Source organism: Rosa rugosa, chromosome 4 (genome assembly GCF_958449725.1).
Source record: "Rosa rugosa chromosome 4, drRosRugo1.1, whole genome shotgun sequence".
Lineage (NCBI taxonomy): Eukaryota > Viridiplantae > Streptophyta > Magnoliopsida > Rosales > Rosaceae > Rosa > Rosa rugosa.
The window spans coordinates 38277067-38304586 of NC_084823.1; the positions used below are offsets into that span (position 1 = coordinate 38277067).

Here is a 27520-nt window from a genome sequence, read left to right on the forward strand (position 1 = left end):
ATTCATATATTAATTGACACAGACATGATTGAAAAGATTTGGACCGTTAGTGTAAAATAATCCAGAGCAGTCAAAAAATATGAGGTATATAAAGGACACTGGTAAGAAAACAGATCCGGTGAATCGAACTAAAAATCTTTACATAGGAGGAAGATTGAAAATTCCTCATATGGTTCAACAAACTGTGACAGGACCCGCCCCGGATTTCCCGAAACTTGTTGACTAACATTGCCCCGCAAGGAAAACTACTACCAAACCTTCGCCATAACTCATAGATTTTAAACTAAGATCATAACCACATCACCTAGCACTTCCACTTGAATTACCATGGACACCCCGTGGCGTCACTACGACTATTTCTTGACCCCAAGTTCAACGGTTTCACCCAAATGGATGTCCAATGACACCAATAGTACCTTCATGCACGATAAAAGTGATCGAATCCGTCGGAAGACGATCCGAATGTCCTTGATTTCTGAAACCTTTCAATACCTCAATACTTCCTTTTCGTGCTTTTAATCAGTTCCAACTTCCAAATTTTGCTACACGGTTCATCCTCCCCAGACAACAACATCAGTTTTATGATGAAGGACACCCGTTTAACATCTCGTATCACCTCCAGCGATACCAAGATCCGAAAGTGGTCCCACCACCCAACAATCAAATTCCAAGTTCAGACAAATAATTTCCAATCAAGGGTTACCATACGGTAGAAAGATCGGTCAAAGTGAGAATTATATCTCAAACAGCTTAACCCTATATCACCAGTAATGGCACCAAGGTAAAAAGAAAAAAAATTAACTAAATTCCTCCAAAACAATCCGTTAAATATATTCAACCCGAGCAACAAACAGTTTACTAAGACGACAAAACACCATTCATAAAATCTTTCCTCGTATAACATCATCATATCACACAAAACGATACTCGGATCCGATTTCGAACTAATCACCACAAGAATATATATCGTTAACAAACGTGCCACAATACATCTCACCCGATCTCAAAAATTTAGAACTCTGATAAAGCCTTAAAATAACTTCTGAGTAAACTAAGGGAACTCTCTCCCATGAAATATATCAAACTGTCAAGTAGCACAGCCCCACAAAGACACACACTCACGTACAATATTCTTTACAAAGAGTTGGTTCAAATCCTCTCCATTATTTACTGACCAAGATCAAACTCCATTGCAAAACTTTAAGTGTCCCGTCTGCTTAAACTTAAAACACAAAACGGCTTCAAAACTCACTTCAGTCCATCTCCATACTCAATACGATCCAAAACTTAAGAAGACATATTCATAACTCAAAGAGCCAAAAATCAATTTCCTTTACTTAAACAAAACTATGTCCACCAGTCATGGTCAGGTCAACAGACCAAAGTGTCCAAAGAGGAAAAATTCCAATCTGGTTTTCCTTGTAAATTGCAAGGTATCATTCCAAAATGATGCTCACAACATCAACCACGTATACGTGACACATTCCTCGAAACTCAGTTCAAAGTCAGAACCACTATTACTATTAGTCCCACTTCAAAAACCATTTTGATTCAAGGTATTCGAAGACGACCCAAAGCTATCGTCGCTCATCACGGTCACTCAAACACATAATCGAACTCCGATCACGCACCTTAAATCTTGCCCAACAAACTTATTATCATCGAGGGAGAAACAACCACAACATTTCCTCGAATTACACATCGTAGCACAACTCGAAATTGTAGAGTAGTCTTACTCTACCATCAGCAGGGAAATGTGCAAAACATGCGAATAATCCGCTACGCAACGAAAACCCTAGGAGGTCGGCGTACAAGAGGCATAACACCTAAAGGAACACCATCTAAACATGTACCTTACACACTTAATGAGTACATCAGCACCGAAGAGTAAACGATGGGGAACCGCTGCAGTCGGGCCATCACTCGGGAGGTATTGTGTAACATCAAGCGTATAAGGTAACAAGATAGAAATGAGTCTACAGAATCTGACAACCTAATGCTCTGATACCAAATGACAGGACCCGCCCCGAATTTCACCCTGAAATCCGAAGTGGACCTGCGGGGCCCACCTTAGAAGAAATTTTGCCAAAAATTAGGCAAAACTTCCCCTAAAGTGGACAACCCAAAACCTGTAGAAAGAGAATTTACACTTCTAAATCACCCATCCTTATTCTCTTGGAGCCACCCTGCTCCCCCAAACAACATCAACCAAATTCACAACACACAAATCTCAACTTAATAACCTTAATTCCGCAGGTAATCAGAGCAATTCTAATAGAAAGGTAAATGAGGAAAACCTAATTCAAGGCACTCGCGGAAGCCATACTGTTGACTATGCCTCAACTCCATGTACGCCCGACCTCAACTAATTTCTCCTGCACACTGGGCATTTGAAACCGAAGGGCCCAGGGGAAAGTACATAAAAACGTTAGCGTGAGTGGACAAAAATAAACAATTTAAAACCAAATGTATTTTATACTTTCCCACATTTATTTCTTTAAAAATCCAGATGCATGCAACAATTTAAAGAAACACAACTTTAGTTCAGCTCGAGAAAACCGACTAGCCCCGCTAGCCACAACCAAGCAAAGAGGAAAGAGCTCTGATACCAAATGTAGTGAAATCCGGGGCGGGTCCTGTCAAACTGTGTTCTAGAATTAGGAGCAGAATGATTAGACTGAAGCCCCCTTGTAGCTGGTCTAGACTGTTTTAGCTACAACTTTTGAGACCATTAGCTTTAGACAGGTGTTAAGAATATTAATTCGTTTGCTCATTTTTGTGCAAATTCGGACTTCACTACTCACTAGAGCTATGACAAGAGTTGGATTCACTCGGCTTTCCATGCTTTCAACTTTGATCTATCTGAGTAATTGTGCACTAAGGCGTAGGGTTATAACATGTGACTACCAATAGATATAGCTGGATGAAATTTTTATCATAGCATCATATGAATTATTGAATCATTGGAGGGGTGAATATTTTTGCTGCATTTAATTTAGGGACTTCCAATACTTGAATAGGCCAAAGTAGTAGTACTGTAGTAGTGCAGTATCATATATGTTTTTTTTCTTTCATTTTGAACAAAACTAATAGCTGCCTTGGTGCCTGTAGTCAGTGTAGTCACCATTGTGGCTTTTTTCCTCTTTTGCTAAGCAAACATTAAACAAAAGAGTTTGCAGCTTTAAAATACATTACCAAATAAAGACCATATAAATGCAATTTTGTATGGCAACACTTTCCTAAGCGGAGGTGGATATCAATATTGGTGGGAATTTCAATTGTCATAACTTAGAAAGAAACTCTTACTTAAAATAAGAGATGTGGGTCTTCTGGTCACATGTGCTCTTGGTCACAGAATTAATCCCAGAAAGGGTGTGGATTCTTGCTGAGTGAAGTTGAGGGTTGTACTAAGGTTGGGATTTTTACTCTTCACTCAATGTCCCAAGTAAAAGGGGTATGCCTTTTGTTTTTGGTAATTATTTTTGGATGGGTTAACAATCAATCGGCTTTTATTAAATGTCGGATCCGGCTAAATCTTAGCTCACAAAACCAAAATCCAAAATAAATTGTTAAACCGAACCGAATTAAATTGATTAGGTTTCTACTTCGGTCCACCCATAACTAAACAACATCAAAATGACGTCACTTTGATAGTTTTTTACTAAAGCAAACGCTAATTTTTTAGTTGTTTTGAGTCACAAAACCCTTACTTTCCTTCCTCAGTCTATCGCTCTCTCAGTTCCACTCTCCTAGTCAAATGCTCCTCCTTTTCTTCTCCACTGCGTTTCTATTTTTAAGATTAATTAATTACGCCGGTCAGAGGGTTATAATAGGCAATAAAGTTGACTTCGCCAATCCTTTGGCCCCATACAGGCTCCCATCGATTACGAAAGGGTGAGGCTATTTCCACCCTATAAATTCCTTTTTACACCCTACATCCAATATTTTGATCTAAACTTCCAAATTTGCCCCCAATTATAGTTAACAGAAAAAAAAAAAAAATTGCAGCTAAAATGTAAAAAGATTTCAGTAAACAAAAAAATTGAATCCAATCTCCACAAAACAAGCAGTGCCGTCTTCGTCAGTTTCCGGTTGGCCTGCTTTCTATCTCTCTTCTCTCATTTCTTTTTCTCCATCTTCGTGCTCTAAGTTTCAACTTCCACATATAATATAAGAAACCAAGAAACCACAACAGGAATTGAATGCCAAAGCTGTAATTAACGGGCCTTCAGATTTGATCAGTCATAATATCATACCAATATTTCATTGAACTCCTAGAGCACCATGTATCTTTGATCGGTGTATTGCTATATTAATTAGTATATACTCATATAGTACCCGAATTATCACGAAATGCACTTTTTGATACCTACAAATTTTCAGGGAGTCCAGTGGTACCTGTACTATCCCTCCGTTAGCCCTTATAGTACCTCCGTCCATTATTCCGTTAAAAATGTCTATGTGGCGGTCATGTGACACTCATGTGAGTAAAATAGTAAGGGTAAAATAGTCTATTCATTCATAATTAAAATTATAAAATTTAATATATTGAATATCTATAATTAAAAAATATTTTGACATATAAAAAAAAGATAAATAATACCCAATTTATTCTTCACTGTTATCAAGACACTTGGGTCAATTAATTTAAGTACTTTTTTTTTTGTTTAATTTTTTTTTTATTTTATGAAAATTTAATATATACTAATTTGGAGATAACTTTTGTCTCGAACAATTAATAGGATTAATCAATAGAGATGGTAGGTAAATCTAGATATTCACTAAATTCAATTCTAGGTCTTTCTTTTAACCTAGTCTAATTTATTTTAATTTAGTTTAATCAAAAATTTGTAAAAGAAATATGAAAAATAGGTGTTTTACGATTTTACCCATACTTTAACGGAATAATTGACGGAAGTACTAAAATGGCTAACGGAGGGATAATACAGGTACCACTAGACTCCCTAAAAATTTGTAGGTACCAAAAAGTGCATTTCGTGATAGTTCAGGTACCATATAATTAAAGATTTTTATGTATATGTTCTCTTAAGCTTGATCCCCTCATGCATTCACTTTGGCTTAATCGCCAATAAGAGAAGGGAGAGAGAGAAACATGAAAGAGATAAGAAGAAAAAAGAAAAAAGTGATTCGGTTTGGGTTTTGTACTTGAAGGCAAAAAAAGGAACCGAACCGAACCAACCTAACCTAGCTTTTATTTTTCTTCTTTATTCAATAATCCAAATGTAGAACCAGTGGAGCAAGTTAAGCAACAAAAAGGGTCCTTGACCCAAAGCACCAAAATTGGCAAAAGTTATCTCACTTACCCCAGCAACAGATTTTTGTTCCTACTAACCCAATTTAAGATAAAATGTCAATTTTACCCTTAATCTAATTAACAAACTACATTTTCTGCCACTATCTCATCTCTCTCCCCGTCTCTCTCTATCTCTCTCCACAGAACGACTCTCTCTCTCTCTGTCCACAGAACGATTCTCTCTCTCTCTCTCTGGCGTTATCGGCGTCGCCAGTTTCCTACAGATCCGGCACACGTCTTCTTCCTTTTCCTCATCGTCGTACTTCGCCGCCACCGACGACTACAACACCGCCGCCGCCGACGTCGACAGTTCGCCTCGTTGTTGTTCTCCAACGGCGCTGTTTTGACAGTGCTTGGCGACGCGGTCTGAAGATGTGGCGGCGCCGGGGCGGTCTCCATGAGTCGGGTCAAGGGTCCGAATCCGGCGGCTTAGGTGATCGATGGTTCCTCGGTCTTCGTTCTAGAACTGAATTTGAGGGGATTGGATCAGGGAAGAAGGAGATGGGTGAGTGCGCGACCTTCATGCTCTGGAGACGAGCTCAGGCCCTTCTTGTTGTGTATTTGGTGTGAAGGACGAAGGCCAGAGCTACTTGGTTGCTCTCCCAAGCCAATGCCATTGGATTCCAGAGAAGTAGCTTAGTTCCGTTCTCAGTTTTTATTTATTCATTCATTCCTCATTGCTCTCTGGTTCCATTTTCATCTTCCTTTTTCCTCCTCTCTGTCTTTTTATAAATCTTTTTTTTTTTTGTAAACTGTGGGAAGAAATCTGAGAAGGAAAGGGGAAAAAAAGAAAAAAAAGTTGTATTGGGAGGCAAATCAAAATGGTGCTACTTCTGTTTTGCAACAGAAGGCCCGAAAGGAAAGAAAACAGGAAAAATAATATTCTATTGCTCCCCAATAGACGTCTATTGGGGGGTAATATACATCTATTGGGGAGCAATATATATTTGAATTGATGTATTCTACTCGTTTTTTTGTTTAATCAAAGTTTTATTTATCTAATTTTAGGAAGATTAGTTCCCATTCTGGCTATCGAAAGTTCTATTGGGGGGCAATAGATGGCTATTGGGGGGCAATAGACGTTTTGAATTGATGTAATCTCCTTGTTTTTTTTTTTGTAATCAAAGTTTTATTTGTCTAAATTTAGGGAGATTAGTTCCCATTCAGACAACTAAAAATCCTATTGGGGGGCAATACACGGCTGATAGTCATCTATTGGGGGGCAATACATGGCTGATAGTCATCTATTGGGGGGCAATACACGGCCGGTGATCGGAATCCGGCGAAAATTGACCGGATTCTGGCGAAAGTTGACCGGACTCCGGCAAAGTCTCCCATGGTTTCTCTCTCTTCCATTTTCTCTTTCTCTCTCTCTAAGTAACAAAGGGGTGAGGGTAAAATGGTATTAAAAAAAATTCAAAAACAAAAAAAAAATCTTAATGGGGTATTAGGGAAGACTCCCTTAGAGTGTATTGGGTAAGAGGGAATTAAAAAAACTTAATGGGGTTAGTGGGAAAAAAATCCCTAAAAATGGGGTAAATAGACAAAAAGGGAAATAAAATACCAAAAAAAAAAAAAAAAAACTTAAATCCTTAAGTTTTCAAATTTTGTTCTATTATTACATCCTACATTATATCAGTTGATTGACAGCTATCTCGCTCTATCAATATTCATCATATATCACATTGCTATAATTAGTCAAGTAACAGTCTTCAAGAACCATATGATCGACCTTTGATGCTTTAACCCTTTTGGTGTAACTGCTCAAAGTAGTGCAGGGCTAGCTATCCTCATAGCTTAGAAGATATATATACACTTTTGAGCTACCTATACTTATAGCTTAGAAGTACAGAGAGAGAGAGAGAGAGAGAGAGAGAGAGAGAGTAATAATAGGCATCTCTGGTTACAAGAGGCAGCAGACGTTATGTATCTGCATGCTGAAAAAATTGCAGCAGTACACTACTGCGTACGTTTCCACACTACCATGTATGAAAATTATATATTATCATCTGGCTTCTTTAAAACTTTGAATCTTTTGAATTGGTTTCAGTGGAGCAATCTTGTCATGTTCATGGTTCTCAACAAAAAATGAGAAATAAAAATGTTGATCGATCATGGTTAATAATCGAAATGATTATACATACCCCTTTTGTTATTTGGTTCTTAATTTGGTTGGGTAATAATAATAATGAGCTTAGCGTTTGTATTTTTCTTCTGAATACAATAATCCAAGCTAGCTAGACATGTACCCAGTAGAACAAGGTAAGAAATAAAAACAACCCCAAAAGGGAGTTGGAAACTTGCAATTGCATGTGCTGATCACCATCTCCCTCGCTGCTTGTATATACTTCATGTTCTTTATAGCACTCAACACTTACTGACCTTCATTACTGATGATATGGTAGAAAAGATATGGTAAATATCTTGCATGCTATAACTAGTAAGATAGCAGTCTTCAATAACAATATGACCTTGGAGTGCTTTAACTATTTTGGTGCAAGTATTAATAGTAATTTGTAGATATGCATGTATGTTTCCCAGCACAGGAAGCTAGCTAGCAGGTAGCAGAAAACGAGATCAGATCAGAAAAGTGGTGCAGGTCTCATATATTATAGCTAGTAAAGGCTTGCAATAAATTGGGGTACTGTTTCTTTAATCCTTGGCCAATTGGCAACTCCGATTATCTGCATATAAAAGACAACAGAGGTTATAAATATGTGTCTGCATGCTGAAAAATTGCAGCAGCTAACCGTAGTAAAGTACCATGTTTATATAATTATCCATGATTTTAAATCTTTTGCCGGGACCAGAGTGAAATAAAGGGTCAAGGACACGTTACTGATAACGATATAATGGTATGTTTAATCAATATCTTTCATGATTGAGAGCTTATATCAGGAAATTAAGGATAACGTACATTAGTGAGGAGATGAATGCTTCTAACATATGTGGTTAATTAGAGAGAGATCGGTACTTCTTCATTTGTTAAAGAGTTGTATTATGATATCTTATAAATTGATTTGTTATATGGCTGGAGGGTTAATCTCATGCATATGCACATTAGCTAGTTGCAATAGCTTATTATTAAGAGCAAATTCAAGAGATTCCTTATTCAAAGGTTTGTTAATATATGAGCTGAGATTGAGCAATATTTTCCTTCTCTGGCTAACAGACCCAGCTAGCTCCTATATATATATCTTATCAGCTTGTCTAGTTTAATTAGGAGAACGCATGGAAGACTTTGTACAGTGTTTCTTCATCCAGGGATAGTTGTTAGAGAAGATGGGGGATTCATATATAACCGCAGTAGGCAGTAGAATTAGGGCAATACCATGTCCATATGTTACTTTTGTTAATGAACTCTTAACTCCAAATAGTAAAGTCTCCATTTGGTCTATTTCAGATTTTAACCAAATAAGCTCATTGATCATGAACTGAGAAGAGAATATATTTAACTCGAAGGATTTACTTCACATTATAGAGATAAATTGCAATCCATGTATCTACCAAGTACTAACAAATAGTCTAGTATGTGAGTAATCCATATGGATTATTCTTCTTCGATCAATTTATGTGTACTGGCTAAGCACCCACCCGTTATAGAAGGAGAATTGTAATTAATATGAGAGTTTAAAAGCAATGCTTAGAGCAAACCAACTTAACCAAGGCCTCTACATCTTACCTCGCTCAAGCTTAATTTACTCGTAAACCAATTGCTTTAACATATGACTGATATGAGTTAGTTACAGATTATGCTACTTATAAACTCGACAAAATTCTAATCTTATTGTCAAATCTGAATAATTTGTATTAATAGTCCATATCAGTAATTCCATCTAAATGACTTATTAGTATGCTGAGAGAATAATACAAGAACCAAACTTATTAGGATTCTTTTTACCACTAGCATTATGCACTGCATATAAATTTCTCATTCATATCTCTTTGCCAAATTTTCCTTACTACCGTAATTTATATCTCCTTGGGTAGTTTGGTTCTGGCCTTCAACAGATGCCCATTATGACTAAGAGGGGCTTTTGGATTAATGGAATCCACGAGTACCTAGCTAATTTTAGGACTTTGAAAACTACTTTCACCAAAAGCAATAAAATCCAACAACCCATCAAGCATAAAAAGAGAAACAATAGAAAGAAGAGCTTTAGTTTTGAAGATGCAACTTATGGTAATTTGAGAGAGACATTTTGCCAGCTCCCATCTAATCTCCTCATAACCTCAGCTACTTTTCTTATTATTTGAATCCTTTTGAAAATGCATGTAATCAATAGATCAAATAAAAAACGAAGCAGATTTCCAAATTTTTGCATTCTAAAATTAGTAAACAGAAAGCCTTGAAGAATCATGTGAGGTTTACTTTGTTTAAGAATTTTGGTGAAAGTGAAAGTTAATATATATACTGAAGTAACTGAACTACGGTGAGTAAAGCAGTTTGTACTTGTACGCAGGCTAGTAATATCCGGAGTAAGCGATAACTATATTTAGGGCACGTTTACTTACTTTGAATGGGAGAGAATGATTACGGGGTAAAAACATTCATGCGTTTACTAACACATAAAGGAATCAGAATAATTCCAGGTAAAAGAATTCATGTGTTTACTAACACATGAAGGAATCAGACTAGATGTAGGTCCCACCTCCTTATCATGAATCAATTCCTGAATACTCCGGAATTTGATTACAAAGGGGGGAGATGAGTTTAGGAATCAATCCTCCGGAATCAATACCGATTCCTTTTTTCTCTCATTCCACTTGTCTCCGATTCATGATTATTTTCCATTCTAATTAAGTAAACGTGCATTAATGGTATTTATTGAAGCCTTTAGCAATGTTTCACTTAGCAATGTTTCACTAGTATTACATACATGAGGACACTTGAATTGCAATTCCAAATCTTGGGAGGTGATTGGTTGAAAGCTTACGGTGGTTTGATATTGTTCATGCACCTTCTCCAAGATATGCAAGATTCAGAGTTGGTACTTGGTATGTATGGTTTATTTTAGAAACAATTAAATTCGACATTCAAGAGATTAAGTTTGTATTAACAGAAAGAGTTATAAAAAATTAAGATGGTTAATTTTTTTTCATTGAGTTGAAGAGGCTGACGTAATAAGTGAGACACCAACTTCATAACAAGTAATTAATCTAAATCACTATGTTTTGTCGTTTTTGAGACTCGAGTTGGTAATCGAGATTCTAAAAGATAATATCTTGAGCTAAACAAAGTTGTTAGTTGAAAAAGTCTCAAAAAGTTAAACTGAATATATACCATTCTATAACAGAAAATCAACATTACGTATTCAAAATTGATCTTTACGTCCCAAATCACGCTACTTTACGAGATCATGTCTCTTGAACGTTATGTCAAAAAACTAACCTTGCACCTTAAAAAAAAATTTAAAAAAAAAAATCAATCGCTTCAATAGGGGTACCCCTAACACTTGAGAACTTATGTCTCTTGAAGTTCCACTTAGAAAACAAACTTCAGAATTATCCTGAAACCCAGCTTAGATTTTCACACATGAAAAACCTCATTTCATTTATTTCAATACAAACAATAATGATAAAGACTTGAGCGTTTTCTTGTAAATAGTTTTTTGCTTCTAAAACTTGCTTGATTGTGACGTTTAGTCCAATCAAATTGAAGTATCCAAAGCATGCAATGATGATAGTATGGTCTCCATTTTTTTTTTTTTTGGGGTCAGAAATAGTGAGGTCTGTTTGAGGAAAACCAATAGCCCTGTGTAACATACTTTCCACTCATCTTCGCTTGACACGTGTGCACTATCAAATACCAATTCTACCCTCCCTATCTCACGCCAGATTACAATCGTAAACCCCCCTTGCAAGACCAGGACCTCAGAGCCATGAAGGGGTGTTTTGGTCAAACAAAGACTGAAGACTCCATTTGACTCAACTCTTGCTCTTCCAGTAAGAAACGGGAGGGAGAGGAAGAGAGAACAGAGAACCCAGCTAGCTCTCTCTGCATTTTCTTCTAAGCGCCTATTTGTATAACCTGTTCTGTCCGTACTGTATCCTCTCTCTGCTTCTGGTTTTATTTAACACAAGGCTTACATTTTTGTCTCGGAACACCTCTCTCATTATCTAAAGCAATGTTTTCTCTGTTTTTTTTTTTTTTTTTTCGTGTTCATGTCTTCAATGGTGTTGTTTTTGGTATGTGTGATCTTGGTGTAGCACACTTTGGTTCTTTTGAGTTTTGAGTAGAAAATATTGACCCTTTCTGATAATTTTGTTGTATATGTACGTTGTGTGTGGTTTCAGTGAGAAAGACCTTATACTTTTTTGTTTTGATTTTTTGTCAAAACGAGTGAATCCCTGTGTTTAGTTTGTGATTTGGTGTGAAAGTAAGTATTCTTGAAACTCTTTGTTTTTTTGGGTAGAAAAGTTGAATCCTAAGGTTCTGTGTTGAATGGCTATTCTGTATGTGTGGGTGCGTTCATTTTGGTGCGGAAGTGCAGTATTTGGTAGTAAATGTAGAACCTTTGATCTGTTATATGAACAATTTCTATGTTTTTGGCAGGACATTGTGGAGTCCTTGTAGAGAAGTCTATGGATTATAGGCCTATATCAAGCAGAACAAGGTCGAAGAGAGAAATGGCTCTCATCGAACGTTATTGGGAAATGAAGATCAACAGTGGGGTGAGTCCAGCAAGGAGTAAGAAAATGAGGAGGTCCAACCAGGCTTCTGTTTCTCATATGAGTGAGTCCAGTTCTAGGAAACAGAGTTTTGAGTGGGTTGCTGATCATGTGGAACAGACTGATGACGATTCGGAGGGTTTTTATTCTCAAGAGAGTAGTGGGAAACAGGGAAAGGGGAAAGGAGTTGCGGCTGGTGTGAAGAGAAAGAGGAGTTTAGGATTAGATGATAGCAACAAAGATGGTTGCAACTGGAGAGCTGTTTCAGATAATGGTGTGGAAGTTGTCGATTTGGTGGATAGTGATGATGATGAGGAGGTAGTAGTTTCTAAAGGTAAAGAGGGAGGAGGAGGAGGAGGAGGAGGAGGAGGGGGAGGAGTTGATGTTGATGATGTGAGTGATGGTGGAAGTAATGAGGATGTTGATGATGTCAGTGGTAACGAGAGTGATGAGGCCGTTTCATCAGCAGATGAAGAGGACAGTAGTGACGAAAGTGAGTTCTTGCCAGGGAAAGAGTCCACAGTGGAGGAAAATGATGAGGAATGTGTTTCTTCATCTGATGAAGATAGCTGTGAGGAGGGAAATGAAGAGGAGGGTGAATTGACAGAGAAGAATGAGAAAGAGAGCAAGAAGGAAAGTGTTGAGGTTGGTTTGGAGAGAAATAGAAATGCTGATGGGGATGATCTGCATTCTTCTTATGGTCATGATTTTGATGACAGCAGCAAGAAAGTAAGCAAAGGAGAAACTGTTGAGGTTGGTCTGGAAGGAAAGATAAGTGATGATGGTGATGATCTGCATTCTTGTTCTGCTCATGATACTGATGTCAGAAGTGAGCAAGTCTGGAAGGAAGAAAGTCTCGGGATTCTTCCGAACGGAAAGATTAATGCTGATGGGGATGATCTACATTCTTCTTTTCGTCATGATATCGATGACAGAAGTGCAAAATTGGGGGAGGCAGAGAGTGTGTTGGCCGAAGAGAGAAGTGGGTGTGATAGAAGTGATGATAACAATGATGGGAAAGTGTGGCAGGAAGAAATTGTTGGGGTTGGTTCAAAGGAAAACAGAAGTGGTGAGGGGTGTAATCTACATTCTTCTTCTGTTCATGATATTAATGACAGAATTGAGAAATTGGGCGAGGCAGAGAGTGTGTTGGCCGAAGAGAGAATTGGGTGTGATAGAAGTGATGATAACAATGATGGGAAAGTATGGAAGGAAGAAAGTGTTGGGGTTGGTTCGAAGGAAAACAGAAGTGGTGATGAGTGTAATCTACATTCTTCTTCTGTTCATGATATTAATGACATAAGTGAGAAACTGGGAAAGGCGGGAGGTGTATCTGCTGAAAGGAAAGATGGGTGGGATAAAAGAAGAGAATATGGAAGTGAGGGAAAAACTGGTTTTGGTTATAGCAGAAATGAAAACAATGGTAAGTTGAAAGCAGAGTCCGAAACTGGTTCTGCTAGTAGATTAAAGGATGACACCAAATATAAAGGAAAAACTGGGACTGTTGGACGTAAAACTTGGTCCGGTAAATGGAATGAGGTGCATAATGAATGCAAAAAGTCCAAAGGGGATAGCTTCCTTTCTAAACAAAAGAGCACGAGGGCACCAAAACGGAAAAGGTTACCTACAGTTGCATTTGAAGCCCCAAAAGTTGAATCTCTTCCTTTGAGATTCAGTTTTTCTAAGCAGCCAACTATTCCTGAGAAACCAGATTATGAGAGAGAAGTAGATGAACTTTTTGATGAATATAAATTTGCTATGGCATATGATGAGAATGCTTCGACTGAATCTAAGGTTTGCATATATTAATCTCTGTACTCTGTTATTCAGAAGTACACTCTAGTCTTTATAGTGTTTTTTATAGTGTTTCATAAACTATATTAGTTTGACATAATCTTTATTGATCATTCAGGCCAAAGGAAATGATGATGCAAGGTCAAAGAATACGATACATGATTTCGATGATGAGACGCATGGTGGTACTTCAGAATCTGGTTTTGATAAAGGCAGTAAACTTGATGTGCAGAGGGCTTGCAAGACGGATGTAGAGGTAAGAAAGTATAAATTTATATTTTTTTCCGAGTCGCCATTATCAATCTTTCCTTTGTTTGTAGCATGCATATATCTAACATCGGGCCAGCTAATACGTAGATTGTAGTAAAGAACCTTTCATCTTTTGTCAACACAAGCACATAATTGTTCGACTGTATTTTGACATGAACTTTCCTGATTATCCAGGCTGAAGGAAACAACTTTTCAGAATCCATTAATTCACGAAAGGAAGACAATGATGAGACATATGCTGGTAGTCGTCCGGAACCGTATAAGAAGGAAGAAAGGGTGAGGGAGCTTACCAACGAAAAGGGCATTACAGCACCAAAAGATTGCAATGCCTTTATGATTCTTGTAGATTCGATTTATGACAAGGGAGAAGTGTCAGGGGAACAGTTACCTCCTTCTAACGATGAATCCCCCCAGGATGAAGCTCCAAGAGATGAGCCTCTTCCAAAGTTTTTCAGGCTTGGTCATCCTCCAAGTCCTGCGCCAGAGAAGTCAGCTTCTGAGATAGAACTAGAAGAACTTTTTGAACAATATAACTTTGTCCTCATGTCTGAAGGGATTGGTTCCACTAATTCTATTGTGGTAGGTTGGCATAAACAACACTCCTATAAATCTACTCTTGAAAACTACATGCTTAACTATGGTGTTTTATAGCCTATTAGTACATGCTTAACTACGGCATAAACAACACTCCTATATTATTTGTTGCTCTATGCTGTATTAATACGTATACTTGAAAGTTGAAACCAGTTACAAATTGTACAGTTTCACATCTGTTTATATTGTTTCTTCCATAAGATTGTTCATAATTGAAAGTTTGGTTGGCAGGTTGAAACTAATGACTCAATCCCTCCCGGTAAGGAAGTTACTCAGCATATGCTTTGTAGTCAAGGGAAACATGATCTTACACTTGATGAAGAAATTGGATACATATGTCGATTCTGCCCTCATGTGCATCAGGAGATCAAGTATATTGTACCAGACTTTGTAAGTCTTGCGATCTTTTATTTATGTTCCTTTCAAGTTTTAATTGAGATTCATCATGTTAAGTATTTAGGTGTTTTTCATTTGCACTAAAATCTTTTGAAGTCTGGTGTTTAAATCTGTTGATGATGCTGAATACAGAGCACTGTGTTGGCACATGCATTAGTATGCATCCTTTGTAGGCTTTCGTTCTGGTTTAGAGATGTAGCAAGGACTTACTGGAAATATGTGGGATTCATTGTTTGGATACCATACTGTATTTCTATTCCATTTTCTGTACCTTTAGTTTGCTTAGTTTGATTTGATTTCACTACAAACTGCAAGCCCTAGTATTTTGACTCAATTTGTATTCTCAATTGTTGTTTTCAATTTTTAGGTTTTAGTTTGATTTAATTTCACTACAAACCGCAAGCCCAAGTATTTTGACTCAATTTGTATTCTCAATTGTTGTTTTCAAGTTTTAGGTTCTATTGTATTGCTGATGTTGTTTGGGAATAACTCTTCCATTATTGGACTTGACAATTCCTTTTATATATCTTCTAATTCGACAAGTCTTGTTTGTTCTTTGATATTTGGAGGATTGAAGGATGACATTTTTCATTAACCTCATTGGTGCTTAATATTATTAAAAGCTTGAATTTGTTGATTTTAGACTTTCAAATAGAACTATCAAGTTAGTTGTGCTGAATGTCCTTGAATGTTTCTGCCGTTTGGTTAATCCTTTGCTTTGTCTAGCAATTTAATTTCTTATTGCTAAAACTTTGAAGTATCTGACATGTTAATTTTCCCTTGGTTGTGATCATTCCAGGCTCCAAACCCCTATGGAAAAGCTGGGAAGAGATTTTATGAAGAAGACAACCGGTCTATCCTTGATGATCTTCAGTGTAATGACCCTGACGATTCTGGCTTTAGTTCCCATGCTCATACTGAAGGCACAGTGTGGGACTTGATCCCTGGTGTGGAAAGTGATATGTACCCTCATCAGCGTGAAGGTTTTGAATTTATTTGGAGGCACTTAGCTGGTGGAATCCAGCTTGGAAAGTTGGAAAAACCTACTGCTTATGGTGGTGATGGATGCATTATATCGCATGCACCTGGAACTGGAAAGACTCGTTTGACTATAATCTTTATCCAGTCGTACATGAATTTTAACCCATCAAGCAGGCCCCTCATCGTTGCTCCACGTACCATGCTCCTTACTTGGGAAGAGGAGTTTAAGAAATGGGGTTTTGACATTCCCTTTCACAATCTTAACAATCCTGATTTCACTGGGAAAGAGGATGAAGCAGCTCGCAATCTTGTGAAGGATGGTAAAAGTTCAGAAATGATCAACTTGACCCGTATTGTTAAGCTGAAGTCCTGGGCAAAGAAAAGAAGCATCTTGGGGATTAGTTATTCATTGTTTGAGCAGGTATGTGGAGCCCCTACCAAGAAAGGAAAACATCCACTTTCTTCAAGACGAAAGTTAGAAGTTGAGCAGATGAGTGAAATCCTTCTTAAATTTCCTGGTCTTGTAGTATTTGACGAAGGGCACAATCCTCGCAATGACCAGAGTCACTCATGGAATGCTCTTTTAAAACTGAAAACAAGAAGGCGCATTATCCTGTCTGGTACTCCTTTTCAGAATAATTTTGAGGAGCTCTACAATACAGTCCGCTTGGTGAGGCCAGAATGGACCACCAATCTTACCTGCCTTGGAGCTTTTGACAAAAAGCAATGGACTTCGGGCCAAATTCGAGGCAGAGAAGGCAGAAAAAGCAATGCTGGGAGAGGCCAATTTGCGGATGATAATACAAAGCGAGCCAAGGAGGTCAGAGCTATGATTTCCCCATTTGTGCATGTTTACAAAGGCACCATACTGCAAGATAAGCTTCCCGGGTTAAGGAACTCAGTCGTTGTTCTACAGCCAACAGCTTTACAGCAGAGATATTCTGACAGGACTCGGCTGATAAAGAATCCATTCAAATATGAAAGAATAGAGGCTAAAGTAACTATCCATCCTTCTCTCTTGCTTACTGAAGAGCGCTCTATGTTTCATGATGAGGGTGACGAGTATCCAGGTGACTGGGAAAGGCTAGCTGAAATTAAGTTAAATCCTGAATGTGGAGTCAAGGCAAGATTTGCAGTTGATCTTATTCGGCTCTGTCAAGCTATGAAGGAAAGAGTTTTGGTATTCAGTCAGTGGGTTGATCCATTGTTCTTGATAAGGGACCTGCTCAAATCTCAGTTTCAGTGGGTGGAAGGAGAGGAGGTTGTGTATATGGATGGAAAATGTGATGCAAAGCAACGCCAATCCTCAATGAGTTATTTCAATGATCCAACCTCCAAAGCAAAGGCAATGTTAGCTACAACAAAAGGTTGTAATGAAGGAATAAGTTTAGTTGGAGCTTCAAGGGTTGTACTGCTTGATGTTGCATGGAACCCATCTGTGGAGAGGCAAGCTATATCCCGAGCATACCGATTGGGACAGAAAAAGATTGTCTGCATATACCATCTCCTCATGGCTGGGGCAAGAGAAGAGGACAAATACAGCCGGCAAGTTGAGAAGCATCGGTTGTCTGAGTTGGTATTTTCTTGTTCGAATACAGAAGCAGATGCCAAGAAACTCCCATCTGCGGTAGCAGAGGACAAGGTTTTGGAAGAGATGGTGCAGCATGAGAAACTCAAGCATATATTCCACAAGATAACATTACTGGATGAAGCCTCATATTTGGATGAAGATTTTATGTAAATCTCCTCTTCTCTGAAGCTGAATTCATAGTTTAATACAATTGTGTTCTATTCTACCAAATCTTGCAGTTACTTCTTTACCACCATCACCACAGCGAATTCGGCCTTGCCAAGGTTTGTTCATTTAAAGTCAGACGGGTCAAAGGAGTTTGGTCCGACCCACAATCTACTTGTTCTTTATTCAGCCCAGGCCACTTCATATTTTTCATATGGTTCCTCATCTTTTGAGTAAAAATAATTTTGGTCCCTATATTTATTTTTGGTGGGTTTTTTTTTTTTTGGAACATAAAAGAAATATTACAAATTTAAACATCTAGACAACGAAAATTAAAGTGATCTAGATAAAAGGAAGAGAATGCCGAGAGCGGTAGCATCGTAACCCAAAACTGAGGATCCGAAGACGTAACCGCATCTCTCAACAAAATTTGCTTTACGCTCAATTTGATAATAGGAAATATCCTCAAATCTCCTGGCAAGGAAGAATATGTTTTTCACCAAAGAGTGAAGGCGCCAAGGGACATCACAAGCATTGTTAATGCAATTACTAACAAGCTTAAGTGTTTTCTTTCATAACACTACACTGAATGACTGAATGCGGGAAGATAGCGAGTGCCGGCAAGAATGGGGGAAGAAATTAAAAATTTATTTGACCTAGTAACCAATTGTCCAATTTAGTTACAGACTTGTTTGATTTGCAGTCTTGCGATATTTGAAACAAAAAGAACCCTTTATATGAAGTCTCCCATGAACACTCCATAAAAAGGTTTTTAACTTGGAGGAATATTCAACCCCTATTATTGAAGTTTAAATGGTATAAATGTTGCTGGAATCAACAAGTTGTGCATAGCCCTTTCAGTTTTTCCTTTGATTATATACATTTGAAAGTTGCACATAGCCCTCTGAGTTAAACAATTAGGAATCTGATACCTTTTTAGGGTGTCACAGACTATGAAAAAGTAATGTTCAATTAATGTTTTTTTTTTTTTTGATACAATGTTCAATTAATGTTTATATGCAGCTAGTTCATGTGTTTAGATATATGCTGGGTCAATAATTGTTTCCTTGCTACTACTGTGGAAAAAAAAAAAAGGGAATAAACAACCATAATTGAGCTATAGAAATGACATCCACAGTTACCAAAACATTGTCTAAGCCCAGAATCTGGTCTGAATACTTCCATAAAACCCAAATTATAGATACAGTAAACCATGGAGAAGAGTAATATTAAACCGAGACAAAAGGCTTTCAGCTTCATAGAACTTTGGCAAAAATTGATCTTGTTCATGCATCTTCTACAAGATAGGCAAGATTCAGAGCTGGTACTCGGTATATATGGTTTATTTTAGAAATAATTAAATTCTATATTCACGAGATTAAGTTTGTATTAATAGAAAGAGTTCGAAAAAATTAAGATGGTTAAATTTTTTTCATTGAGTTGAAGAGGCTGACGTAATAAGTGAGATACCAACTTCGTAACAAGTAATTAATCTAAATCACTATGTTTTGTCGTTTTTGGGACTTGGGTTAGTAATCGAGATTCTAAAAAATAATATCTTGAGCTAAACAAAGTTTGTTAGTTGAAAAAGTCTCAAAAAGTTAAACTGAACATATACCATTCTATAACAGGAAATCAACATTACGTATTCAAAATTAATCTTTACGTCCCAAATCACGCTACTTTACGAGATCATGTCTCTTGAACGTTATGTCAAAAAACTAACCTTGCCCTTTAAACAAAATTTAAAAAAATTAATCCCTTCAATATGGGGTACCCCTAACACTTGAGAACTTATGTCTCTTGAAGTTTCATTTGGATTTGGAAAACAAATGTCAGAATAATACTGAAATCCTGCTTAAATTCACTCCTATGTTATCTTTAAACATGAAAAACCACATTTCATTTATTTTAATACAAATAATAATGATAAAGGCTAGGCGTTTTCTTGGCAAAAAGCTTGCTTCTAGAACTTGCTTGATTGTGTGCGGTCTGTTTAAGGAAACCAACAGCGTGAGCGTGTAACTTGAAAGTTACATTCATAAAAAAAAAAAAAAAGGTTAAATACTGTTTACTCCCTATACTTATAGAGTTTCATCGTTTCAGTCCCTGACATTTGAATTTCACCTAAAAAGTTCATGAACTCCCAATTTCTTCCCAATTGGTCCCTGCCGTCAAGCATCCGTAAAAAACTCCGTTATCTTCCCCTAAAAAGTCTATTATACCCTCATTTACTTAAAAAAATATATATTTCTCTTCCTCTATTTTTTTATATTTTTTTTTTCTTTTTACATCTTCTTCTTCCGGCTCTTTCGCCTCCTTCTATTCATCTCCTCATCAAGATGGTTCCAATCCACAGACCTTCAAGAGGTGAAATGAAAAAAAAAAAAAAAAAAAAACAGACAAAAAATAAATTAAAAAAAAAAAGTAAGTGAGGGCATAATAGACATTTTCGGCAACTTTAACCGAAAATTTTGACGGCAGGGACCAATTGGGAGGAAATTGAGAGTTCAGGGACTTTTTAGGTGAAATTCGAAGGTCAGGGACTGAAACGATGAAATATAGGGAGTAAACAGTATTTTTGTAAGTTTCGTGTGGTACACTCCTTTCCCTTTCTCTAAAGCATTGTTTCCTCTGTTTGAGTGTGGTCTGTTAGAGAAAACAGAGAACCCAGCTAGCTCTCTCTACAGAGCATGCATTTTCTTCTAAGCGCCTATTATACCCTGTTCTGTCCGTACTGTATCTTCTCTCTGCTAAAGGCTTACATTTTTATCTGGTACACTCCTCTCTCTTTCTCTAAAGCAATGTTTCCTCTGTTTTTATCCATGTTCATGTCTTTAATGGTGTTCTTTTTGGTATGTGTGATCTTGGTGTAGCAGAGACCGTTTTCTGATGCATTTTGGTTCTTTTCAGTAGAAAAGATTTACGCTTTCTGATTATTGTATAGGTATGTTGTGTGTGGTTTCAGTGAGAAAGACCTTATACTTTTTTTATTTTATTTTATTTTTATCTTTTTGTCAAAACTATTGAATCCCTGTGTTTGGTTTGTGGTTTGGTGAAGTAAGTGTTCTTGAAACTCTTTGCTTTTTTGGGTAGAAAAGCTGAATCTTATGGTTTTGTGTTGAATGACTATTCTATATGTGTGGTGTGTTTATTTTGGTGTGGAAGTGCAGATTTTGGTAGTAAATGCAGAACCTTTAATCTGTTTTATGAACGTTATTTTTTTTTGTTCTCTGGATCTTTCGTGTAAAAGTGCTCAGTTTGTGTAGCTTATAAAATTTCTTGCTAGAAATGTAAAATTTTCTTTTTTGGAAATGAAGATTAACAGTGGGGGGAGTCCAGCAAGGAGTAAGAAAATGAGGAGGTACAACCAGGCTTCTGTTCCCCAAGATGAAACTCCAAGAGATAAGCCTCTTCCAATGTTTTTCAGGCTTGGTCATCCTTCAAGTCCTGCACCAGAGAAGTCAGCTTCTGAGATAGAACTAGAAGAACTTTATGAAGAATTTGACTCTGTCCTCATGTCTGAAGGGATTGGTTCCACTGATTCTATTGTGGTAGGCTGGCATAAACAACACTCTATAAATCTACTCTTTGAAACAAGTTATAAATTATACTGTTTCACATCAGTTTATATTGTTTCTTACATAAGATTGTTTATAATTGAAAGTTTGCGGCAGGTTGAAACTAATGACTCAATCCCTCCCGGTAAGGAAGTTACTCAGCATATGCTTTGTAGTCAAGGGAAACATCAACTTATACTTGATATTGAAATTGGACGGTATTTCAAATTCTGCCCTTATGTGCATCAGGAGATCAAGTATATTTTACCAGACTTTGTAAGTCTTGCCATCCTTTATCTATGTTCCTTACAAGTTTTAATTGAGATTCATCATGTTAAGTAATTAGGTGTTTTTCATTTGCACTAAAATCTTTTGAAGTCTGGTGTTTAAATCTGTTGATGCTGCTGAATACAGAGCAATGTGTTGGCACATGCATTAGTATGCATCCTTTGTAGCCTTTCTTTTAGGTTTAGAGATGTAGCAAGGACTTACTGGAAATATGTGGGATTCATTGTTTGGATACCATACTGTATTTCTATTCCGTTTTCTGTACCTTTAGTTTGCTTAGTTTGATTTGATAACACTACAAACTGCAAGCTCAAGTATTTTGACTCAATTTGTATTCTCAATTGTTGCTTTCAAGTTTTAGGTTTTATTGTATTGCTGATGTTGTTTGGGAATAACTCTTCCACTATTGGACTTGACAATTGCTTTTCTATATCTTCTAATTCGACAAGTCTTGATTATTCTTTGATATTTGGAGGATTGAAGGATGACATTTTTCATTTACCTCATTGGTGCTTAATATTACGAATAGCTTGAATTTGTTGATTTTAGACTTTCAAATAGAAAAGGTGCTGATTGTCCTTGAATGTTTCTGCTGTTTGGTTAATCCTTTGCTATGTCTGGCAATTTAATTTCTTATTGCTAAAATTTTCTGATATGTTATTTTTCCCTTGGTTGTGATTATTCCAGGCTCCAAACCCCTATGGAAAAGCTGGGAAGAGCTTTTATGAAGAAGACAACCGGGTTGATGATTATCAGGGTAATGACCTTGACGATTCTGGCTTTGGTTCCGAAACTCATACTGAAGGCATATTACCTCCATTAGATTCTAAAGCATCTGTTTTTTCTCCTATATTCTGTGTTTGACAGATGAAGATTCTGAAGCTGAATCTTCTTAAGCTGATATTATGGAAGAGGACAGTTGAGGATGGCGAAGAAGTATGTGGTACGGTATCTGCAATTTGGTTAGTTGACATAGTTAATTGTGTTCTTGTTGGTGTTGTTATGTTCCTGTCTGTACATATGCAAATCTGCGTGTTCAGTGTTTACTGTATGCACTCTCGATCGCTTCACGGAAAGATCAACAGAAAAATCCATGCATTCATTTATTTATGCACCTGGATTACAGTTGCCAGTTATTTGCCGCTGTGTTTAATTAGAGTTGAATTAAACATACTTTATTCAAACTATAGGATGTATTGTTTAATAAGAATATCTTAACAGAAAATAAGAACCGGGATAGTATAAAAATAACTATGATGATGAATATTGTCCTCTTGTCATATAACTGGCATGGTATGTTGTGATATTTTCAGTAACTCAATATATCGCATCCCAGTATCCGTAATGATTCCTCTAATGAATGACTGATCTTTTGATTAATCAAAGACATATTGAAACTCTGTAGTCTTTCCAGATATAATCTACGAAGCTTTTGAAATTTTTGTGTTGCCATATTGTAAACTTGATAAGATTTTAATTGTTTCCTCCTTTACACATCTGATACAGGTTCAAAGAAGCATATGAAGGATTATCAACTTTCTATCTTCCAGTTTCTTTCTTGTGTTATTTCTTAGTTGTCTTTAGGTAGTGTTGAAGATCACAGCACCTAGACATATCAAACACTTGGCTGTTTATATCATGCTTGTCTCGGTTTAACAGTACTCTTCTCCATGGTTTAGTGTATCTAACTATCTATCATTTGGGTTTTATGGAAGTATTCAGGACCATATTTTGCCAATAAGAAGATAAATTTGACAATATTTTGGTAACTGTGGATGTCATTTCTATAGCTCCGTTATGGATAAACATTCCTTTTTTTCGTCACAGTAGTAGCAAGGAAACACTTATTGACCCAGCATATATCTAAACAATGAACTAGCTGCATATAAACATTAACTGAACATTACTTTTTCATGGAGTCTGTGAGAACTCCCTAAAAAGTCTCAGATTCCTGATTGGTTAACTCAGAGGGCTATGTACAACTTGCAAATGTACATAATCAAAGGAAAAACTGAAAAGGCTATGCACAACTTGTTGATTCCAGCAAGATTTATACCATTTAAACTTCAATAATAGGGGGATGAATATTCCTCCCAAGTTAAAAACCTTTTTATGGAGTGTTCATGGTAGACTTCTTACAAATGTCCAGAGAGCTAGAAAGAGGTTTTACAGAAAATGATAATTGTCATGCTTGCCCAAGGTGAGTAGAAACTCTATTACATCTATTTAGGGATTGCCCTAAAGCCCTCACCATTTGGGAATCTCTTAGTTGGCCTACAACTATCAGAAATGCTTTTCAAGTGGATTGGCTTGGATGGCTTGCTGGCTGGTGCAATTCTACATTGCCTCCTTGTATTTAAGATGGTGCAGTATTTTAGCTTTCACTTGGTATTTATGGAAGTAAGGTAGTTTTTGAGGATAATTTCCAGCTGCCTACCAATGCTACCCAACTCATCTGCAAATGAATGGAGGAATCCTCAAGCTCAACTCTCCAGGTTAGATAGTTATTGTCTTAATATCCTTCTTGGTTGAAACCTCCAGTTGGTTTATGAAACTTAATCTGGATGGCACCAGATCCAATCAATCTGGGTTTATCGGAGCTGTTGGGGTAATTACTAATTAGAGATCACAATGGAGATTGATTCTCTGGTTGGGTTGGCCAAATTATCAATGCTGAAGCTCCGAATGATTTCTGGATTGAAACTTGCCCTGAAGAAAAAGGAAAAAAAAAATTTCCGTTGCCGGGACTTGAACCCGGGTCTTTCGGGTGAGAGCCGAATATCCTGACCAACTAGACTACAACGGAGCTTGCAATGTAATCCTGCAATTTTATATTTCACGTGTAAGCGCATTTCACAACTTTACAACTTGGCTTCATCATGAATTACAAGAATGCTACGAGTTTCTTTTTGTCTCAAGTCTATCTATGAGACTGCAAATCAAACTAAGACTGTAACTAATTTTTGTCTTTTTGGTTATTGGGTCAATTAAAATTTTAAATTCTTCCCCCATTCTTGCTGGCATTCTCAATCTTCCCTCATTTAGTGTAGTGTTATGAAGAAAACATTTGAGCTTGTTAGTAATTGCATTAACAATGCTTGTGATGTCCATGCACCTTCGCTCCTTGGTGAAAAACATTTTGTCCCTTGCTAGAATTTTGAGGATAAATTCTTTTTATCACATCGAGTGAAAACAAATTTTGTTGCTAATGCAGTTATGTTTTCGAATTCTTAATTTTGGGTTAAGAAGTTTCCCCGCTCGACCTTTTATTTAGATCATTTTAGTTTTGGTTAATTGGTTGTCCAGGTGTTTCAGTTTTGTAATATTTCTTTTATGGAACATAAAAGAAACCCACCAAAAATACATATAGGAACCAAGGAAATTTTTTATTTTTACTCAAAAGATAAGGAAATATTTTTCATATGAAGTGGGCCTGGCTGAATAATAGATTTTGGTTCGGACCAAACTCCTTGACCCGTTCTAGGGCCGGCCCAATAGGTCATTTTAATGCTCTATAAAAGCGAAGAAAGCAAGTTAGGGTTTCTCCTATTGCTCAGAGAAGTCAGTAGCAGCCGCTTCTCCACTTTCAGAGTCAGCGACCTTCTCCTATCCCCAACCATGGTAACTCTCTCTCTCTCTCTCTCTCTCTCTCTGTTTCCACTGAAAGTTGTTCTTCAAGTTTTCACTAAATCTGTGGCAGAAAAGGATGAAGTTTCTGTTGAGCTAAAGCTAGAAACTTGATTCGATTAGTGAATACAGAGTTGTTTCGATGAATTTTAGTTGAAATTGATTTGGTATCTGGAAAAGTTGCGTGTTTCTAAGAAATGGTGATTGTTTTTGTTGCAGACTAAGAGAACGAAGAAGGCTGGAATCGTTGGGAAATATGGTACGTTCTATTGAATTTAGAGAGATCTAAATGCTTTTTCTGTTCCGATGGCTTGTATTGCTTTTATGATGCCTTTGTGAGAAATGTGTGGGCTTTAGCTTTCGCTTATTGGTTGATATATGGGCTTTGTGGTGTTTGTGAGTGAAAACATTCGGTTCGGTATGTTAATTGAAGAGGTTTATGTGTCTTGAGAAGTAATTCTGAAGTGATTGATAATCGGAAGTTATTAGTCGACACTGTTTGTCTTTTATTTTCTTGGAAGTTCTGTATTGATGTGCGATTTTTTTTTTCATAAGAGAAATGTGGTTCTATGCTACAGTTTGTGAGCTTGTCTAGATATGGTTTGCATTTGACTTTCTAGCCTAGTCTTTTTGTTGATGCGGGTGTTTATGATTTTTTTTTAATCCCTGTTATATCAGGTACCCGTTATGGTGCCAGTCTGCGTAAGCAGATTAAGAAGATGGAAGTCAGTCAGCACAGCAAGTATTTCTGTGAATTCTGCGGCAAGGTAATGCGGTTTTATTTTCTCAAAACCTGAAGTGTTTTACTCCCAAAGTAGAGCTGATTAAATTTTTAATGTCTTTGTTGCAGTATGCTGTGAAGAGGAAGGCTGTTGGCATCTGGGGATGCAAGGACTGTGGCAAAGTGAAGGCTGGTGGTGCCTATACTTTGAAGTAATATACCTCTCCTTACTTTTAGTCAATTTTCCTTAAATGTTCTGTTTAAACAAATCAACTAAACAGTATTTGTTTTCTTCTTCATCAGCACTGCTGCAGCTGTTACAGTTAGAAGCACCATCAGGAGGCTGAGGGAGCAAACTGAGAGTTAAGCTGCTGTTGGTGTACTCTTCTGTGTGTCGGGCAATTTCAGCTTTTTGTAGGCTTTCAAACAGTTTTGAGAAATTCTTCTCCTATTACTTGTTATTTTATTTTCAAGAACTATGGATGTCATTGTTGACTTGTGGTAGCATCTTTAATCAGAGATTATTATTATTTCGCTGTCTTGGAAGTTATTCGGTTGCTAGTGCAATGGAATTATTAATCAATGACTCAATTTCTGTTTTACTGCCTTTGAATTTGTGAAATGAGTTCATGCACTAGCCAGGTTTGATTTGTTCACTGTGCATTGCTCTAGCCTTGCATACATTTGGATAGTACTTGATTCGGGTGTTAAGTGGGTTTATTCTGTAGGCATTGATCCTGCTATGTCATAGTACCAAAAAGTTGCAGTAAACTTGAAAATTTGAGTCCCTGAGTTGTGTGGCATGTTTTGTCATTACATTTGTCTAGGACGCGGGTGTATAGTGGGTTTGTTCTGTAGGCATTGATCCTGCTATGTCATAGTACCAAAAAGTCGCTTTAAACTTGAAAATTTGAGTCCCTGAGTTGTGTGGCATGTTTTGTCATTACATTTGTCTAGGACGCGGGTGTATAGTGGGTTTGTTCTGTAGGCATTGATCCTGCTATGTCATAGTACCAAAAAGTCGCTTTAAACTTGAAAATTTGAGTCCCGGAGGTGTGAGCATGTTTTGTCATTACATCTGGTTTGGTTTATAAGTGTATTTCTTGCTTTTTAATCCTTGAAAGCTCAGCAATTTCATAGAGGAATGTAGGGAACTAGGCTGAGTAGCAGCCATATGCATGGATCAGGTATGGAATCACCGACTTATGTAACATGAAGGTGGTAATTTTTTTGTAACTTATGTAAGGACCAAAAAATGAAAATAAGATACTACACTTATTACACAAGCACAAATCCCAGGCATCGATACAAGTCTTGACTTGTTTGTCAAGCAACCTCCATGGCGGAGAGGTTTAGATAACTGTTGATGACAGATTGATATGTGCCAACCCAGAACATAATTAAGTTAAACGACTCTCCCTATGAGTTGTCAATGAAGTGATACTGAAGAATTTCAGTCCATCGGCAACATGTGCGATTCAGTATCATATGGACCAATTAGTTCATTCCGAAACCGAAACCTGGCAGTTCACCACAAAAGGGATAGTTGCTTAATCATCTCCAGTTCG

General features: G+C 37.1%; 3 protein-coding genes and 1 non-coding gene across 6 annotated transcripts; 3 read left to right on the forward strand and 1 right to left on the reverse strand.

Moving 5' to 3' along the window:
• The first annotated feature begins 11241 nt into the window (after nucleotides 1-11241).
• On the forward strand, nucleotides 11242-17940 carry LOC133742046 (SNF2 domain-containing protein CLASSY 4-like). 3 transcript variants are annotated; one of them, XM_062169739.1, is made up of 6 exons: nucleotides 11242-11352; nucleotides 11871-13780; nucleotides 13899-14036; nucleotides 14225-14629; nucleotides 14876-15034; nucleotides 15840-17940. In XM_062169739.1, exons 2-6 carry the CDS (start codon nucleotides 11900-11902, stop codon nucleotides 17760-17762), a joined length of 4506 nt encoding a protein of 1501 aa, XP_062025723.1. In that variant the 5' UTR covers nucleotides 11242-11352; nucleotides 11871-11899; the 3' UTR covers nucleotides 17763-17940. The 3 variants fall into 3 exon arrangements, with proteins under 3 accessions (XP_062025723.1, XP_062025722.1, XP_062025721.1); XM_062169738.1 differs by having other exon boundaries at nucleotides 11280-11356; XM_062169737.1 differs by having other exon boundaries at nucleotides 11286-13780.
• A 3153-nt stretch (nucleotides 17941-21093) lies between these two features.
• LOC133742997 (SNF2 domain-containing protein CLASSY 4-like) lies at nucleotides 21094-22762 on the forward strand. The gene is made up of 4 exons (XM_062170734.1): nucleotides 21094-21310; nucleotides 21434-21592; nucleotides 22292-22361; nucleotides 22472-22762. Exons 1-4 carry the CDS (start codon nucleotides 21113-21115, stop codon nucleotides 22498-22500), a joined length of 456 nt encoding a protein of 151 aa, XP_062026718.1. The 5' UTR covers nucleotides 21094-21112; the 3' UTR covers nucleotides 22501-22762.
• Nucleotides 22763-24337: 1575 nt separating this feature from the next.
• On the reverse strand, nucleotides 24338-24410 carry TRNAE-CUC (transfer RNA glutamic acid (anticodon CUC)). Its single transcript has one exon. It is a non-coding gene; the product is annotated as a tRNA-Glu (tRNA).
• Nucleotides 24411-25111: 701 nt separating this feature from the next.
• Nucleotides 25112-26554, forward strand: LOC133744666 (large ribosomal subunit protein eL43-like). The gene is made up of 5 exons (XM_062172735.1): nucleotides 25112-25225; nucleotides 25451-25490; nucleotides 25910-25998; nucleotides 26082-26164; nucleotides 26256-26554. Exons 1-5 carry the CDS (start codon nucleotides 25112-25114, stop codon nucleotides 26317-26319), a joined length of 390 nt encoding a protein of 129 aa, XP_062028719.1. The 3' UTR covers nucleotides 26320-26554.
• Nucleotides 26555-27520: the final 966 nt, after the last annotated feature.

Excerpts from the sequence above, each read along its gene's own strand:
- LOC133742997 (XM_062170734.1), top strand. The coding sequence starts at position 21,113 with ATGAGGAGGTACAACCAGGCTTCTGTTCCCCAAGATGAAACTCCAAGA. Across the intron at positions 21,311-21,433 it reads GTTCCACTGATTCTATTGTG|GTTGAAACTAATGACTCAAT; the intron begins GTAGGCTGGCAT and ends AGTTTGCGGCAG. Across the intron at positions 22,362-22,471 it reads CCGGGTTGATGATTATCAGG|ATGAAGATTCTGAAGCTGAA; the intron begins GTAATGACCTTG and ends TGTGTTTGACAG.
- LOC133744666 (XM_062172735.1), top strand. The coding sequence starts at position 25,112 with ATGCTCTATAAAAGCGAAGAAAGCAAGTTAGGGTTTCTCCTATTGCTC. Across the intron at positions 25,226-25,450 it reads TTCTCCTATCCCCAACCATG|ACTAAGAGAACGAAGAAGGC; the intron begins GTAACTCTCTCT and ends TTTTTGTTGCAG. Across the intron at positions 26,165-26,255 it reads GGTGGTGCCTATACTTTGAA|CACTGCTGCAGCTGTTACAG; the intron begins GTAATATACCTC and ends CTTCTTCATCAG.
- LOC133742046 (XM_062169737.1), top strand. The coding sequence starts at position 11,858 with ATGTTTTTGGCAGGACATTGTGGAGTCCTTGTAGAGAAGTCTATGGAT. Across the intron at positions 13,781-13,898 it reads ATGCTTCGACTGAATCTAAG|GCCAAAGGAAATGATGATGC; the intron begins GTTTGCATATAT and ends TTGATCATTCAG. Across the intron at positions 15,035-15,839 it reads AGTATATTGTACCAGACTTT|GCTCCAAACCCCTATGGAAA; the intron begins GTAAGTCTTGCG and ends TGATCATTCCAG.